General features: G+C 52.0%; 1 protein-coding gene across 1 annotated transcript; it reads left to right on the top strand.

The window, feature by feature from the left end:
• The first annotated feature begins 9,078 nt into the window (after positions 1–9,078).
• Positions 9,079–12,833, top strand: LOC123114319 (tryptophan aminotransferase-related protein 2). The gene is made up of 6 exons (XM_044535759.1): positions 9,079–9,486; positions 9,591–9,897; positions 10,003–10,582; positions 10,689–11,728; positions 11,942–12,176; positions 12,322–12,833. The coding sequence occupies exons 1-4, from the start codon at positions 9,290–9,292 to the stop codon at positions 10,871–10,873; spliced, it is 1,269 nt and encodes a 422-aa protein (XP_044391694.1). The 5' UTR covers positions 9,079–9,289; the 3' UTR covers positions 10,874–11,728; positions 11,942–12,176; positions 12,322–12,833.
• Positions 12,834–13,696: the final 863 nt, after the last annotated feature.

Below are 13,696 nucleotides of genomic sequence, written 5' to 3'. Positions count from 1 at the left end.
TAGGCAGGAGCGAATCCAAAGAAAGTTGGCCGTCGATTTGGATACATCTAACGGTTCAGGATGCTTATTTCTCTGTCAGGTCCGCTCTTCTCGATTCTTCCGGACTGAACTCTTCCCGTACCGCCGTACGCGCCATCCCTTTCTCTGCTCAGGCCGGCGTCCCCCTCGGCCCCTCCGCTCCCAGCATGCAGCAACTGACTCACCCCCGCCTCCGGCCTCTCTTCACACAACAATCTTCTATATTCTTGCTCCCGAAATCCACTTCTGAACTAGCCGCCTCGCACCCAGATGTCGGCCGCCGTCTCGCCGGCCGCCGCAAAACCTGTGTGCGCCCTTCCGCATCCCAAGCTTCAACGCACCTCCGCCCTGCATTTCTATGCCATGTCCCTCCTTTTGTATGTCCGGCGTACGCGGCGTCGCGATGACTTCGGAGCTTCCTCTGTCATAGAGTAGCTTAGCTTGTCCAAGTGAGTCATTCCCTGTACTGGTTTTGCTTCTCTTTATCTGCATCCGGATACTCCACGGGTGATTCTTTACTAATATCTATCAGGTATCATCACATTAATCCTCAGTTTTGAAAAATTGGCGCTGGTTATGGTCATTGGTAATGTTTGGTATTCCTGCACGCCAGCTGTTTGTGTTTTTGTCAAACCAACATATGTTGCGGTTCTTTGAGGCAGACCAGAAAAATTATTGAATTTTCTGTGATTAATCTGGACCACCAGATGATAGTGCAAGTACCAGCAATGATGCAAGGCACCAGTACAGACGCCAATAACAAAACATGCATGCCAGTAGAATTATCCTCAATGACAAGTTATTTATGATGTGCCATTAATAAAAGAAGAATCCAACTCTATACCTTGGTTGCATTTTGTATGATGGTAACAGTCCTATGCCAAGAAAGAAAAGCAGTGGGATTTTATCTCACAATCACCTACTTAAAATATTGTGTGTTTCAAAATGTAGCATACATGATTCAATCGTTCAATTTATCTATACTGAATATTGAAAAACTTGATGAGTAATAACCGAACGTCATAATCTGCCCTTAGCCAATATTTTTCTCTTGATCGCTATGCTAAAAATACAGTGTTTCTATTGGTAATTTTAGTATATACTCATCTGACCAATGAGGGGCAATATGTTTCCAGTTATAAAATGAATGAAGACTTTGATTTAGATCAAGCAGAAAAACAAAATTCATGCCACCCCTGATTACATGGAAGTAACACTGTATGATGGCATTTACTTCTAATGGCTGTACCCTCCATGGAGGCGCCGTCTTGGGAGGTTCTGATGTTCGGCGGAGAGATGCTGTGGGTGATGGACTCCGGTAGCTCCAGCAGTGGCGATGGTGTGGAGATTGCCAGGAGGTGCGGCGTTGTTTCTACCGCGTCGATGACGACGAGTATTGGCGGCATGGTGCAGCTGGATATCGACGACAGATGCGGCTAGGTGGACGAGCGCAGGGCGGCGGCGCTGTCTGGCGTCATGGTGGCGTCGACAGCTGACCTAGCAAGGTCTTTGCGTCGGTACCTGCTCTGAAGATGGTTAGGTGGATGACGGCTGTGGTAGCCTCGGTGAGTGCGCCGGACCGGTGTATGACCCATTCCCGGTAAGTGGCTGGGATGGGGCAACCGGCATTAGATGTTAGGTTTTTGTGCGATGTCTGTTTGGTATTAGGCTCGGACATTCGGCACGCCTACATCAAGGGAATAGGAGTAGCGACAGGTGTCGCGAAGATGGTGGCTTCAGGCTTACTGATGTAATGATTTGTAAGGTCTCTGAGAATAATTAATAAAATGGCTGCATGCATCGCTCAGATGCAGAGGCCGGGGGTAATCCTCCTTTTCTAAAAAAAATGGAAGATGACAGTTTTTCCCTCCAATCTTTCACCATTGGTCACAGGAAACATGGAAACCTACTGCGAGAAAGGCAGTAAAACACACTGAAGCCTTATCTCATGTGGTTTAGTAGTTTCGGGACATCTGAGCATGAAGAATGTGAGATACTGAGATGTACTCCCTCCGTTCCTAAATACTTGTCTTTCTAGAGATTTCAACAAGTGACTACATACGGCGCAAAATGAGTGAATCTACACTTTAAAATATGTCTACATACATTCGTATGTTGAGTTTATTTGAAATGCCTAGAAAGACAAGTATTTGAGAACGGAGGGAGTATAAGATATTACATATCTGTTCTGGAGAGTAGCATTTCTTTTTACAGGAGAAGAGTAGTAAAAGATAATAGCTGCCCATTGTTATTTATCCAGAATGGCAGTCTTTTATTTGGCCTCCAAAAGTGGGCAGCGATCATGTAAAAAGTTATAATTTGGGCAGCGATTCCTTGATCTTCTTATTGCAATTACCAATTGTGTCAAGTTTAGTCATAAGAAAGGAATCATATGGGGTAAACAAAATAGACCAAGGAGTCTTTTTCTTGTTAGATGATGATCAACACAAACACATGTTCTTGGGGTTTGAACTATTTACGAGCCGGCAAACAGGTCTTTCTTGATAATTTTGTGAAAAGTTGGATGCATCGCCAATTTGTGTATCCCCATGGCCATAATGATGACGTTAATTCAAGTTCATTTTCTAGAAATTATTAGGGAGTAAGACAAATAATAATTCAATGCTTACTAATTCTTTTATTAGATTATACACGTACTTGGTACGTGCCTTTTACTAGTATATATATATATATATATATATATATATATATATATATATATATATATATATATATATATGTATGTATATGTATGAGTACATGGTCAATTTAGAGTACAAGAAAAGCCGGAACATATCCAAGTCTATCTCATATTTTCTAACTAAACGTAATACCCAACCCGAGCGACCTCGCTCTCGTGAATGCGCTTGCGGCGGCGGTTCCGCAGCCCTTATCTCCTACCACCAGCCTTCCCTACATCTGCTCTGTCCAGAACTGGGATCCTCTCCACCTCCTCTCTCCGTTCGCGTGCTTTTCTTCGCGGGTCGACGCCGTGGCTGCTCATCCTCAACCTCGGCCCACATCCATGTCGGTCGCGCTGGCGGCAGCCTCTCCTGCCGTGTCGTGCGCCTGCTCCTGGCTGCCCTCTGCTCCAGCACCCCCCGCCGCCCTTGCCGCGGCCGCCCTTGCTTCCCACCGCTCCGACCCAGCCATTCATGGGAGGATGGTGACCCGCGCGCACCTCACCAAGGAGGCGACGACGTCCACGACTTCAACCGCGCCCTTCGCTCCGGCTCCACTTGCTGCTGCCGCCTCCAGCCAACCACCGACTTCACCGGTAGCACCCCGTTCGGGCCCACCCCCGGCACCGGCCCCGGCAGAGCCTCACTCCAACTCGTCCCCTGCAGCGTCCCGACTCCATCTGGAGTTCGCCTCGCCTCTCCGGCATGCGTCCAGTTCTTCAATGATGACGACCGTTGGTTTGAACTCGGGTCGGCTTGTGTCCTGGGCCTCCCTTTCCAATGAGGACAATAAGGATGACGAAGAAGAGTTGGCTCCGATGACGCCGCCGGCTTCCAAAAGCCCGGTCCCGGCCGCTCACCTGACTGTTCCATGTGTTGGGCACGAGGAGGAGACGAGTGGTGAATGGCAAGAGGTATTACCTCGGCGCGGTCGGCGTTGTGAGGCGTCACCAACACCGGCATTTGCTCCTTGTCTCATCCCCGCCTGGCTCCATTGTAACGCCCGGATAATTAGGCTACAGTAAAACTCTTCTAATGATGCCATGTCATTCGTGTTACTGTTGCTAATCAAGTGGTAGTTCAAAATCATTGCAAATTCAAAATATGAATTAGTGACAAACACCCTAAGTTTTCAAATGGCAAAGCGAAAATGTTCGGGGGTTGCCAAATATTGCACTGGTAATTATGGTGAAGCAAACACAATTTTATAAAATGCCTAAATGCCCTAGAACTAAATAAAACAGAAAGGGAAAATAAATAAAAGAAAGAGATTACAAAAAAAAAACAAAAAAAAGGGGGGGAAGCCCCCTGGACCAGGCAGCCCAACCCACCCGCACGGCCACCGCCCAACCCCCCTGGCCCGCAGCCAGCCTGGCCGACCCAGCCGGCCCAGCTCCCGCACCGCGTCCCCTTCCCCTGTTCCCCCGACCCGGGTCGGAACAGGGCACGTCCCAGCCGAACCCCCCTCGCCGGCGACGAGACGAGGGGATAAGGACGCCGACGCCGCGCCCCCTCGGTCTCTCCTCCCACTCGCCCCTACTCTCCCCTTGGTCCTTGCGCCTTCCCCCTCAGATCCACCGCGCTCCCCTTCGTTCCCCTCCGTAACCGAGCGCCGCCGTCGCCATGGCTGCGCCATAGCCGCGGCCACCGGCCACCCCGCGCCTCGCTAGCACGTCCACGAGACGCGCCGACGACCTCTACCTCGGCTACGCCTCGCCATCGAGCTCGAGGAGCACCGCAGGCCACGGATCGAGTCATCTGCTTCCTCGACGGCCGCCGGCGATCCCCTTCCTCCCCGGCGAGCTCTGCTGCTCCTAAGCCACCACGGGTCTTTCTTGACCGCTCGGTGAGCTCCACTCCGTCCTCTCCCCTCTCCTTCTTCGCCTCATTGCGCCCTAGCTAGCTGCCGCCGAAGCACCCGAGCGCCCCGTCACGGATCTCGTCGCCGGCGCCCTTCCGGTGACCAAATGGTCACGGGGCCGAGCCCCTTGTGCTCAGCGCGTCGCGCAGCTCCCCCCTGGCCTTCCCGTTAGCCCCGAAGCGCGCTGAGTCGCCGTGGTCGTCTCGCGCCCGAACCACCTCACCGCCGATGAGCTCGCCACGCTCGTTTCCGGCCACCACTGCCCGCGCAACCACCACATACCGACGCGTCGTCGTCTCGCCGTTCTAACGCGCCCGGCCGCGCTCGCTTTGGTGCTCCGTAGCACGATTCCGGCCAACTCCGGCGAGGCACCGCCACTGTTTTGGTCGCCGGAGTCACTCCGGCGCCGGCCGCTGACGTGGCTGGCCTGGGGCCACCCCAGAGCCACTGCCAGTGGGCCCTGCGGGTCCTAGTTGACTGGGTTGACCCAGTCAACTGCCAACATGGCAGCTACTGCCACTGACATGCGGGCCCCATGTCTTAAACGAATAAAAATAAATAGATAAATTGCTAATTAATTAAATTAGTTAATTAAACACTAATCTCTCACTGACTACCGGGCCCCACCCACTAATTAACCCAATTTAGTTAGTTTTAGAATTCTGTTAATGTCCCTGACAATGACATGTGGGTCCCACTGGACCCACCTGTCTGGTTTGACTGGTCAACTGACCAGTTGACCTGCTGACATCACTCTGATGTCATGCTGACGTCATCATTCACTGTTTTGGATAATGTTGGAATTAAATAACTAATTAAAATCAGAAAATGATTTAAATCTTTAGAAAATCATATCTTTTAATCCGTAACTCGGATGAAAATACTTTCTACATGAAAGTTGCTCAGAACGACGGGACGATTCCGGATACGCAGTCCGTTCGTCCGCCACACACCCCTAACCTATCGAACTCGCAACTTTCCCCCACCGGCTCCTCTGCCCGAAAACGCGAAACCCCGGGAATACTTTCCCGGATGTTTCCCCCCTTCGTCGGTATCACCTACTACCGCGATTGGGCACACCTAGCATCATTACTTGTCATGTCATGCATCGATATGCATTTGTTTGCATTGTATTCATTGTTTCTTCCCCCTCTTCTCTCCGGTAGACTACGAGACCGACGCTGCTGCTGCCCAGTTCGACTACGGAGTTGACAACCCCTCCTTCTTGCCAGAGCAACCAGGCAAGCCCCCCCCCCTTGATCACCAGATATCGCCTATTCTCTTCTATACTGCTTGCATTAGAGTAGTGTAGCCTGTTACTGCTTTCCGTTGATCCTATTCTGATGCATAGCCTGACATTGTTGCTACATCTGTTGATACCTTACCTGCAATCCTAAATGCTTAGTATAGGAGGCTAGTTTATCATCATTGGCCCTACATTCTTGTCAGTCTGCCTTGCTATACTATTGGGCCGTGATCACTCGGGAGTTGATCACGGGTATATATTATACATACATACATACTATACAAATGGTGACTAAAGTCGGGTCAGCTCGAAGAGTACCCGCGAGTGATTCACGGATTGGGGGCTGAAAGGACCTTTATCCCGACGGCCCTCTGTGTGGATCTTTGTGGCGGAGCGACAGGGCGGGTTGAGACCGCCTAGGAGAGAGGTGGGCCTGGCCCTGTTCGGCGTTCGCGGATACTTAACACGCTTAACGAGATCTTGGTATTTGATCTGAGTTGGCTACGAGCCTATACGCACTAACCATCTACGCGGGAGTAGTTATGGGTATCCCGACGTCGTGGTATCAGCCGAAGCACTTCAGACGTCAGCGACGGAGCGGCGCGCGCCGGATTGGAACATAAGCCTGCTCTTGTATTAAGGGGGCTAGTTCTGCTTCCGGCCGCCCTCGCAACGTGCAGGTGTGCTATGGGCGATGGGCCCAGACCCCTGTGCGCTTAGGTTTAGACCGGCGTGCTGGCCTCTCTGTTTTGCCTAGGTGGGGCTGCGACGTGTTGATCTTCCGCGGCCGGGCATGACCCAGGAAAGTGTGTCCGGCCAAATGGGATCAAGCGTGTTGGGTAAGTTGGTGCACCCCTGCAGGGAAGTTAATCTATTCGAATAGCCGTGATCTTCGGTAACAGGACGACTTGGAGTTGTACCTTGACCTTATGACAACTAGAACCGGATACTTAATAAAACACACCCTTCCAAGTGCCAGATACAACCGGTGGTCGCTCTACCTCAGGGATATGAGGAGGGGATCGCCGAGTAGGATTATGCTATGAGATGCTATTTGGAGATGCTACTTGGAGGACTTCAACCTACTCTCTTCTACTTGATGCAAGACGGTGGCTGCGAGAAGCGTAGTCTTCGACAGGATTAGCTATCCCCCTCTTATTCTGGCATTCTGCAGTTCAGTCCACTGATATGGCCTCCTTACACATATACCCATGCATATGTAGTGTAGTTCCTTGCTTGCGAGTACTTTGGATGAGTACTCACGGTTGCTTTCTCCCCCCTTTTTCCCCTTTCCTTTCTTTCTGGTTGTCGCAACCAGAGGCTGGAGTCCAGGAGCCAGACGCCACCGTCGACGACGGCCCCTACTACACTGGAGGTGCCTACTACTACGTGCTGCCCGCTGATGACGACCGGGAGTAGTTTAGGAGGATCCCAGGCAGGAGGCCTGCGCCTCTTTCGATCTGTATCCCAGTTTGTGCTAGCCTTCTTAAGGCAAACTTGTTTAACTTATGTCTGTGCTCAGATATTGTTGCTTCCGCTGACTCGTCTATGATCGAGCACTTGTATTCGAGCCCTCGAGGCCCCTGGCTTGTATTATGATGCTTGTATGACTTATTTATGTTTTAGAGTTGTGTTGTGATATCTTCCCGTGAGTCCCTGATCTTGATCGTACACATTAGCGTGCATGATTAGTGTACGATTGAATCGAGGGCGTCACATCCATGGTCGATGTTGTCGATGCCTCGCCCTGGACATCGCGCAGCAGTTTGCAGAGATCCTTTGCGATGCTCCCGCTGCTTGGAGAACGGACATTGGGCGCGCGGATGCTGCAATCCTTGGTGTCCGCTTAGCTCTTTGGCATGCATTGGCGCACCACCACTGTCTCGCCTCAGCACCAAGCATTGTCGAGCTCCAGCTTCTTGTGAGGGTCCGATGAAATCCATGCTTCCCTACAAGGCACTTCATCATGGGTCCTGGGCATCGATCATTTCTCATGATGTTGGCTCGGCACTGCCAACCGATGTGTTGCTGCAATCCACTCTAGCAACTCAGGCCAAGCTGCTGATGCGTGTTGGGAGCTTTCTGGAGTGGGCGGAGGCGACCCTGGACAAGCTCTCTCTTGCGTCGGCTGTGTTGCAGTCCACTCCTACATCATGTCCTTCTAGTCAAGTTGATGTTGTTAGTCAGGTTGATGTTGGTGGCTCAGTGGAGAACCGGGATGAGGAGCTCTATGGTTGTTTCTCCCATCGAGCTGGGGACAACTTGTCGTCGATGTCTGCCGCTGTAAGTAAGGCCATCGCCGTGGTCGTCGCCCCTGTGTTGCAGATTATGCCCGAGCTTCAACAACTATGTGCGAGACCTACTTCGCCTCAGCCTATGGAGCATGTGGAGGTCGTCTCGCCGGTGACCCTGGGTGAGCGGCATGATTCACCTAGGTCATGTGAGCAACTACAGGCACTTGAGTCCATCGTGTCAGTTGTATCTGTGACTGATAATGTTGAGGTGGTCAGTATGTTGGCGTCTGAGCCCAGCCAGCCACTCGCCATTGTGGAGCGTGAAGGTTTGGATGTTACAGTCTCTCACTCGCATGAGACCGTTGGGCAGGTTTCTGTGTGTGACAAGGTCAATGATATTCTCTTTCAGATAGAGATTCACAGCTTGCTCAAATGTTTGGAGGCGGCTAGCCCTTGATCTGGCAAGGCGATTGTGGAGGAGGCTCTCGGGAGCAAGAGAATGAAGAGTGGCGCCACAAGAAAGTCGTCTGCAGCTGCTTGATGGATGGTCACCGGTCTCTTGAGTTGTCCTTTTGGTCTGATTTGTCTTCATGGATTTGGTGGTGCATGTGGTCTTCTACCGTGTTACTCTTGTAGAGGGTTTCTTTGCGATGTAGCAGTGTGAGGGTTGGTGATCGTTATGTGTTGGGTATGTTTGTAGGGTTGCACGCTCCGTGAGTAATCCACATGTGGTTGGTTTATATCGGTTTTCGCCCGATTTTCCGTTGATTAATTGGGCAATTCACTTCTGCTTAATTAGTCGACGAGGCAAATCTTTTGCCTCCGTTTTGAAAAAAGAAAGTACTCAACAAAACTAGCTCATGGCTGCCTTATCTTTCACGCATCTATACGACGGTGACCTCTCTAACCCTGTTCGCATTTGTCACGGAGTTTTGGCGACAGAGACAAATCGTTAGATCGCTAGCAATGAGCCGTGCACTTTCACCTCCTTATCATCTCCGAGGTACGTAGCTCTCGGCTCACCAGGACCACACCTATTCGGTTGCGGTTCGCAGGCAACGAGGCCACTGTGCTAGCCACTCACTCACATGGCTTGGCGCCCCGCAACCGGCCGCTGGTCTGCGTGAGCTGCTGGCGGCATCGGTCCAAAGTCTGCTGTCGCGGCGGTCACCCACCGAGGATCAGCCACCACCAGAAAACACCTCTTCTCATCCCGCCGTCCGCGCGTGTGCGTTCTCTGCTCGCACGCATGACATGCCTGCTCGTGCCGGCTGTCGCATGCGCTGCCCGCGCCCCCGCCGGACATAAAACCACCGGCCACGGTCACCAGCAGCCCAAGATAGGAGTCACGCGTGGCGTGAGAAGCAAGGTGTCTGCCGCCAGGGCCGGAATGGACGGCGGCGCTCCCCCGGCCATCGCACCGGACGCCGTCATCAACCTCGAGCTGTGCGTGTTCGCGCTTTCCGTATTTTGTGCGCGATTACGTAAGGTGTTTTCAGTCTCACAACGCGCTTCGCCTCACTGCCGGTTTCGGTCCTGGGTGAGTGCAGCGGCGACCCGACCATGTACGAGGCGTTCTGGAGGGAGGTCGGGGAGCGGGCGGCGGTGGCGATCCCGGGGTGGTCCGGGATGAGCTACTTCTCCAATGCCCAGAGCCTCTGCTGGTTCCTCGACCCGGAGTTCGAGCGCGAGGTCCGCCGCGTCCACCGCCTCGTCGGCAACGCCGCGGTTGACGACGGCTACCACCTCGTGGTCGGCACCGGCGCCACCCAGCTCTTCCAGGCGGCCATGTACGCCCTGTCTCCCGCCGGCGCCCAACGGCCCGTCGGCGTCGTCTCGCCGGCGCCCTACTATTCGGTAATCAAGATCAAACGATCCGAGTGCAAATTCAGTTACATTCGTGGTGTGGGGTGATTGGCTGACATGGTATGATCTTGGACGTACTACCTCGTGGCGTGCTAGTCGTACCCGCCGCAGACGGACCTCCTGCTCTCGGGGTTCTACCGGTGGGCCGGCGACGCCAACGCCTTCGACGGCGATGCCCACATCGAGCTGGTCTGCTCGCCCAACAACCCCGACGGCGCCATCCGCGAGGCCGTCCTGAGCTCCGAGTCCAGCAAGGCGATCCACGACCTGGTGTACTACTGGCCCCAGTACACGCCCATCACCGGCGCCGCCGCCCACGACATCATGCTCTTCACCATGTCCAAGGTCACCGGCCACGCCGGCGCCAGGCTCGGGTGGGCGCTCGTCAAGGACCGCGACGTGGCCAAGAAGATGGTCTACTTCGTGGACCGGAGCACCATCGGCGTGTCCAAGGACTCGCAGGTCCGCGCCGCCAAGATCCTCGCGGTGGTCTCCGACGCCTACGGCCCCGGCGAGGACGACACGCGGCTCCGCCTCTTCGACTTCGCGCGGCGGCGCATGGGGGAGCGCTGGCGGGTCCTGCGCGCCTCCGTGGCGGCCACCGGCGCCTTCAGCCTCCCGGAGGAGACCGCCGGCTACTGCAACTTCACCAAGCAAACCGTGGCAGCTTACCCCGGTACTGCACATTAAACATGCAACAACATTCTTAATCATGAACACAAATTCCGCCATGACTCAAATTTGCTCCGAGTTCTTCTCACCGGGCTCGCAATCGGATGCAGCGTTCGCGTGGCTGCGCTGCGAGAAGGCTGGCGTGGAGGAATGCGCCGAGTTCCTGCGCGGCCACAGCATCGTGGCGCGGGGCGGGGAGCAGTTCGGGGGAGACGCCAGGTGCGTCAGGGTCAACATGCTGGACAGGGACAGTGTGTTCGACGTGCTCATACAGCGCCTCTCCTCCATAACATGATTACGACGAGGATGCAAAGCCAGAGCTATCATGCAAACATGATGCCTCTGATTAATTTGGAGAGGATTTCGATGGTCTCATCCGCTTATATTCTCTGTATATGGATGGAACGACTGGTGCGAGTTTTGAAGTTTGAAATTTTCCTTAAGGCTTAATTCCCCCAAAAATGTTTCCCTACTCCCTATTGAAACGCGTCTATATTAAGGACAGTATAATCCCTACCCTCACAGCGATTTACGTTTTTGGCCGTCCGTTTTCGTGATCTGTTAGTTTCTGGCCGTCAGATTTAATGTGAAAAGCGATCTGTCTCGCAGGGTGGCTAATCTGGCCCAGCTGTCCTGTGGGCTGCTACTCCACAGGCCGAAACGGACGCCTTTGGTAAGCTGGGCCTTTTCTGGCAGCCCAATTAACCCATCCGATCGGTCGCACATACAACCCGAGAGCCCAGTCCAGCCCGACTCTCTCCTGTCGCCTCCGCACCCCCCTTCTCGTAGGGTTTCTCAAGCAGACGGCATCGCACCGCCGCCGGCCACCCTCCTCTGCCCCCTCCCACCGCCTTCTGGACGTACTGCGCATCCGCTCACTAGTCCCGGCTCTCCTTTACCGCGAAGCCGAAAGCCATCGCCGCACCCCAACCACGAAGCCGGCGCCCGATCCACTCGCTTCGACCTTGACAGCGCCGCCGGACACCGTCCATCGACCCCGTCGCCCGTACCTTGACTGAGTCACCGGAAGCAGCCGCTCGACCCCTACCCCGTCGCCCCTACAACAATGCCGTACGCCCTCCCTATCGACCCTGACCCCGCTGCTTCACCCTACCTCGACCTCGCATCTGGACGTCGTCGCTCTACCTCGGTAAGCTTTTGTATGCCTTGTGGATTGTTGCTGGTAAGACTGAATTGCTGCTGCTGTGAATATTTGCTAATTCTACAGTTATACCAGTTGGTATTGACTATACAATCCGCTAATGTGTGGTAATTGTAATGTAAGATTGTTGATTTTAATGTGTGCATAGATGGTGTCAAAGATGCGTTTTTTATGTTTGTTAATGTGTGTGGCGGCGAACAGTGTTCTGTCTTCCAGTAGCGGCTTTGTCAAGATGGTTGGTTGCTGAGATGGTCTGTTGTGGAAGGCGGTCGACGCCGGTGGCCAAGAAGGAAACATCGAGTAGCTCCAAGGTCGGGCTACAGTTCCACGTTGGCAGGATCGCCAGATTCCTCAAGGCCGGCAAGTACGCCGAGCCGCTTAGGCGCTGGTGCCCCCATCTACCTCGCCGCCGTTCCCCAAGTACCTCGCCGCTGATGTGCGTTTCTACCAGATCTCATCCTTGCCCTTATTCTTTGAGATTTCTATTCCTCGACCTGGTTATTCTTAGATCTTTTTTCAACCAATTAGTAGCAATGCCTGAATATTTGTGCTATTCTTGTCGTTCTTCCCCATTGATGCAGGCCCTGGAGCTGGCTGGCAACGCTGCCAGTGCCAGGGACAACAAGAAGACCCATATCATGCATCGCCACATCCAGCTCGCCGTGCGCAATGGCGAGGAGCTATATATCTCATGTTGGTTGTAGGGAACACAAGACAGACAGGAGCTTTGGAGCAAGTCCGTCCATGTCGGACCCTTTTCATTTATTTATTTCACGAATTCCTTTTCATTTATTCATGAGCGTACTTATGCTACTATTCTTGTTTGAAATTCCTTTTATGTTTGCATGACCGGAGCCATGAGGATTGCTACTCCGTAAGCAGCAGCGTTCTCCTAGATGACAACTTGCCCGAATGAGCTGATGATGGTTTCTTGGAAATATGTAGACCCATATGATTTTTTATTGGGACAGATAGTGTAGGCATATTAGCCTATGGCATTGTTACTGCAGATTCCAGTGTTCACATTTTCCACCTTGATTTCCTTTTCATATGGATTTAGTAAGACCATCACATGGGTTGTTTGCATTTGCCACCTTGATTTCCTTCTTGTATGGTTTTAATAAGACCATAACATGGGTTATTGGTCAGGAGGGGGCCAGCATCCAGCAAGATGTGGTGCTGCAAAATGAATGTGGGGTTTGTCTAGCTAATCAGGTCGGTGTGGTGCAGTACCCTCTGCTGTTCATATCTTCTTTTTTTGTTGCAATTCTGGTGTCCTGATTCAGTTGCTTAGTTATGATAGATTTCCATTCACTTGGTCTATAGATATCCAGAAACCTGTTATGAAACATGTTGCTTGAATTGTCAACTCCATCGCTGGCTATATATTAGACTTACTACACTTTTTGCATTATCTTCTTCGGTGAAAATTTGTTATATGCTAGGAAACCAGCAGCTTCAAATATAATTTAGAACAGACCTAAATACATTCTTAGTCCAATAGTTAATTAGTATAACTATGGCACCACCTAGCTTGCTATTTTTGACCTTCAAGCCATCCATTAGTCCTATGTCGCTGCCCCAATGCACTTGCTTCTTAGTACTGTATTTTGCCTACCATCCTATCAATTGTTTTGGGCAATATCTCTAGATGTGTGGTTCATCTACTTACTGCATGAGACATCTTTCCATATTTATCTGAACCATGTAAGTCACACCAAAGATGTATTCTGACACATCCATCTTAATCAGCACTATGTCTATCTGGCTCTAGCTTGTTGTCTATGTCAGGTTTGACTTTAATATCCTTAATGATAAAACCCTTAGCTGATTCATCCACGTTTTATATTATTTATTTAGTAGTATGAAATTTTGATGAAAGTAAGTGTATTTACATAGTACATGTATGTGTAATCAGTTTCCTGTCATTTCCAATACTCGCTTCACCTGTCAAGA

Source organism: Triticum aestivum, chromosome 1B, assembly GCF_018294505.1.
Source record: "Triticum aestivum cultivar Chinese Spring chromosome 1B, IWGSC CS RefSeq v2.1, whole genome shotgun sequence".
In the NCBI taxonomy this organism is placed as follows: Eukaryota; Viridiplantae; Streptophyta; class Magnoliopsida; order Poales; family Poaceae; genus Triticum; species Triticum aestivum.
This window is presented reverse-complemented; position numbering and strand designations above follow the sequence as displayed.

Excerpts from the sequence above, each read along its gene's own strand:
- LOC123114319 (XM_044535759.1), top strand. The coding sequence starts at position 9,290 with ATGACATGCCTGCTCGTGCCGGCTGTCGCATGCGCTGCCCGCGCCCCC. Across the intron at positions 9,898-10,002 it reads CGCCGGCGCCCTACTATTCG|TCGTACCCGCCGCAGACGGA; the intron begins GTAATCAAGATC and ends GTGGCGTGCTAG. Across the intron at positions 10,583-10,688 it reads AACCGTGGCAGCTTACCCCG|CGTTCGCGTGGCTGCGCTGC; the intron begins GTACTGCACATT and ends AATCGGATGCAG.